The 2,562-nt window shown below is 53.0% G+C and overlaps 1 protein-coding gene across 1 annotated transcript in view; it reads left to right on the top strand.

The window, feature by feature from the left end:
• The window catches only part of LOC104278605 (ubiquinone biosynthesis protein COQ9, mitochondrial-like), a gene marked incomplete at its 5' end in the record, with an annotated part of 4,282 nt that extends 1,979 nt beyond the window's left edge, over positions 1-2,303 (top strand). Inside the window, 3 exons of the mRNA XM_009875631.1 lie at positions 603-758; positions 1,179-1,232; positions 2,268-2,303. Coding sequence (XP_009873933.1) covers positions 603-758; positions 1,179-1,232; positions 2,268-2,303 — 246 coding nt within the window. The remainder of the gene's footprint in view (positions 1-602; positions 759-1,178; positions 1,233-2,267) is intronic.
• Positions 2,304-2,562: the final 259 nt, after the last annotated feature.

Here is a 2,562-nt window from a genome sequence, read left to right as displayed (position 1 = left end):
CACTCGGTTGGATTCCTCCCACAGCCTGGCCAGGGCTAAAGGAAGAACACAGGGGAGTCTCCCCATCTATTTTGGTCCTTAATCACATAATTCTCACCAAGGCCAGGCCTCTGGTCTCACAGTCCTGTAACATGCTTCTAACAAAGCAGGAGGCAGCTCGTTTCCCAGCCTTGCACCGGGCCCTTAGATAAAGAAAGGTTGCTCTGCTGGTTCCCACTGCACATTTAGTGTTAGAGCAAAGCCTTTAGAGATTGGCATTGGAAGATACATATGCTACAATAGATTATCAATACATTACATATGTAGTTAATACTATATAGTGTGGGATTGTGAGCTTCATCTATAGGTCAACTTCAGTGCAGGGCTTACCATTCAGGCCCTAACACTACAATCTGGCATGGACTGCAGTGGCCCACCGCATCCAAACTGCAGTGGCCACCGTGCCACAGAGGCGAGTTACTCAGTTTAAGCGAGGGAAGGAACGTGCAGTCGGTGTTTTCCTTTGCCGTTCTCCTGTCTGCTTTTGCACGCCGCGTTCCTGATCTGCGTTCCGGTCACACCTGCTCATTTCCCCGCTTCTCTCTCATTTCCCGCCCTGGCAGTTTAACTGGTACACCCGTCGGGCTGTGCTCACCGGCATCTACAGCACCACCGAACTGGTGATGATGCAGGATTCATCCCCTGACTTCCAAGACACTTGGCGCTTCCTGGAGAACAGAGTGGCCGATGCCATGAACGTGGGAAACAGAGCTCATCAGGTAACGTGACGGGCGAGGTACATGTGCAGAGTCCCCGTTCTCCCCCAGAATACACATGGACAGACCCGGTTTTGCGATCACGCGGACCACATGTCTGCGGAGACGCCGCCTTGTACTGGTGGGTGATTGTGTAAACGCTGCCAGTTCCACATCAGTAAATGCTTCTGTGTTTTCTAGTACAAATTTTCTATGTAGGCGTCCTCTTTGTCGGACTGGCCTGATGGTTAAGGGACGTGGATTCCCAGGAAATCTCTTCCATTTTTCTTACTTCTAGCTACCATTTGTCTGCAGCGCCTGGCTTCTATCAGCACCTTCCCATAGCAAATAGGTGTTTGTTTTGCGTCCCATCTCAGTGTTTGGGTGGCCAGAGGTATAACAGCAGAAAAATAACACAGGTTGTGTTCTCCTTGTGCCTCCTAGGTACAGGCAACCGGAGAAGCAGTTGTCCAGGGCCTGATGGGAGCTGCCGTTACCGTAAGTAATGCCGAAACCAGCTGGGCCAGCAGGGCAGAATCGCGTCTCTTCCCTTCTGTGCTGAATGCCAGCATGGTTTCCCTCCCAAATCTGGAGGACAGCCTGAAAAACAATTGTCTTTCATAACTAAACTACATGTAAGGGTGATTTTCCGGGTGGTTTGGGGTGAAAGAACTTGTAAAAAATCAAGTCTGGAGCTGCAGGGTGAGCTTTAGGGATGAGAGGCAGGTGATCAGAATAAATATAACGTGCTTGTCATGAGATCTCTTCCTCTGCCAGTCCCTGCACTGGAGATTTCGATGGAAGGTCCATGCTGCCGTGGACAAGCGGGAGGTGGCACCTGTCCCTGAGGCACGGCAGGGTGACTTTCTCAAGCTGTTTCAGTTGTCTGTAGTGTCCTTCCGCGAATCCATTTGCTTCTTGCATCCTGGACTGCTTTGTTTCCATGCAGAGGGAGCTGCTCTTCCTCTGGGATACGAAACAAACGTTTGGGTACCCAGGAATGATTTATGAGGAGGAACTAGACTGCAGCTGAAAGGGGGTGGGTTGCAGCCAGCTGGTTTTAGGGAACAGTCCCCCCAGTACATTAACTATTAGGGGCAGCCCGTCCAGACCTCCCATGCCCGACAGTGCAGCTGCTGTACAGGTGTGCTGAGCTCTCCAGGTCTCTGCAAAACAGGTGGGCAAGCTGAATGCCTCAAAAGCTTAAATTTGCTGCCGAGGCCCGTGTGACCGCAGAAATAAAACCAAGCTGAACCTTACTGCCCTGGAGAGCAGGTTCAGGTCAGAGGGGTGCCAGTGGCTGGAGCTAGGGTGACCCTTCTCCACCCCTTTCACATTCACCCCCATTTTCTGACCACAAACGGTGACTTTCACCCCCACCTCTCCGCTCCGAAGCACACCAGTCTCCCCTCTTCACCCCTGCTTCTGGAGCACGCCTTGCTGCGCCGTGGTCCTGAAACCTCCAGGGCTGAGATGTGGCCTTCGTGCCTCGGGGGCACCTGTCCTTAACACCCTTCTCCTTCTGCCCCACAGATCAAGAACCTGGCAGGGCTCAACCAGCGTCGGTGAGGACGAAGCCAACAGCAAAGAGCCAGGGTGGGCTGTGCCCCGCCCTGCCCCAGCACCAATAAATCATAGAATCGTGGAATCCTAGAATGGTTTGAATTGGAAGGGACCTTCAAAATCGGCTCGTTCCAAGCCCCTGCCGTGGGCAGGGACACCTCCCACTTAGACAAGGTTGGTCCAAGCCCCGTCCAGCCTAGGCCTCAACACTGCCAGGGATGAGGCTCCCACAGCTTCTCTGGGCAACCTGTGCCAGTGTTTCACC

Source organism: Apaloderma vittatum, unplaced genomic scaffold (genome assembly GCF_000703405.1).
Source record: "Apaloderma vittatum isolate BGI_N311 unplaced genomic scaffold, ASM70340v1 scaffold22978, whole genome shotgun sequence".
Taxonomy (NCBI): Eukaryota; Metazoa; Chordata; class Aves; order Trogoniformes; family Trogonidae; genus Apaloderma; species Apaloderma vittatum.
The sequence above is the reverse complement of the archived record's forward strand: the minus strand, read 5'-3'. Positions and strand labels throughout refer to the sequence as shown.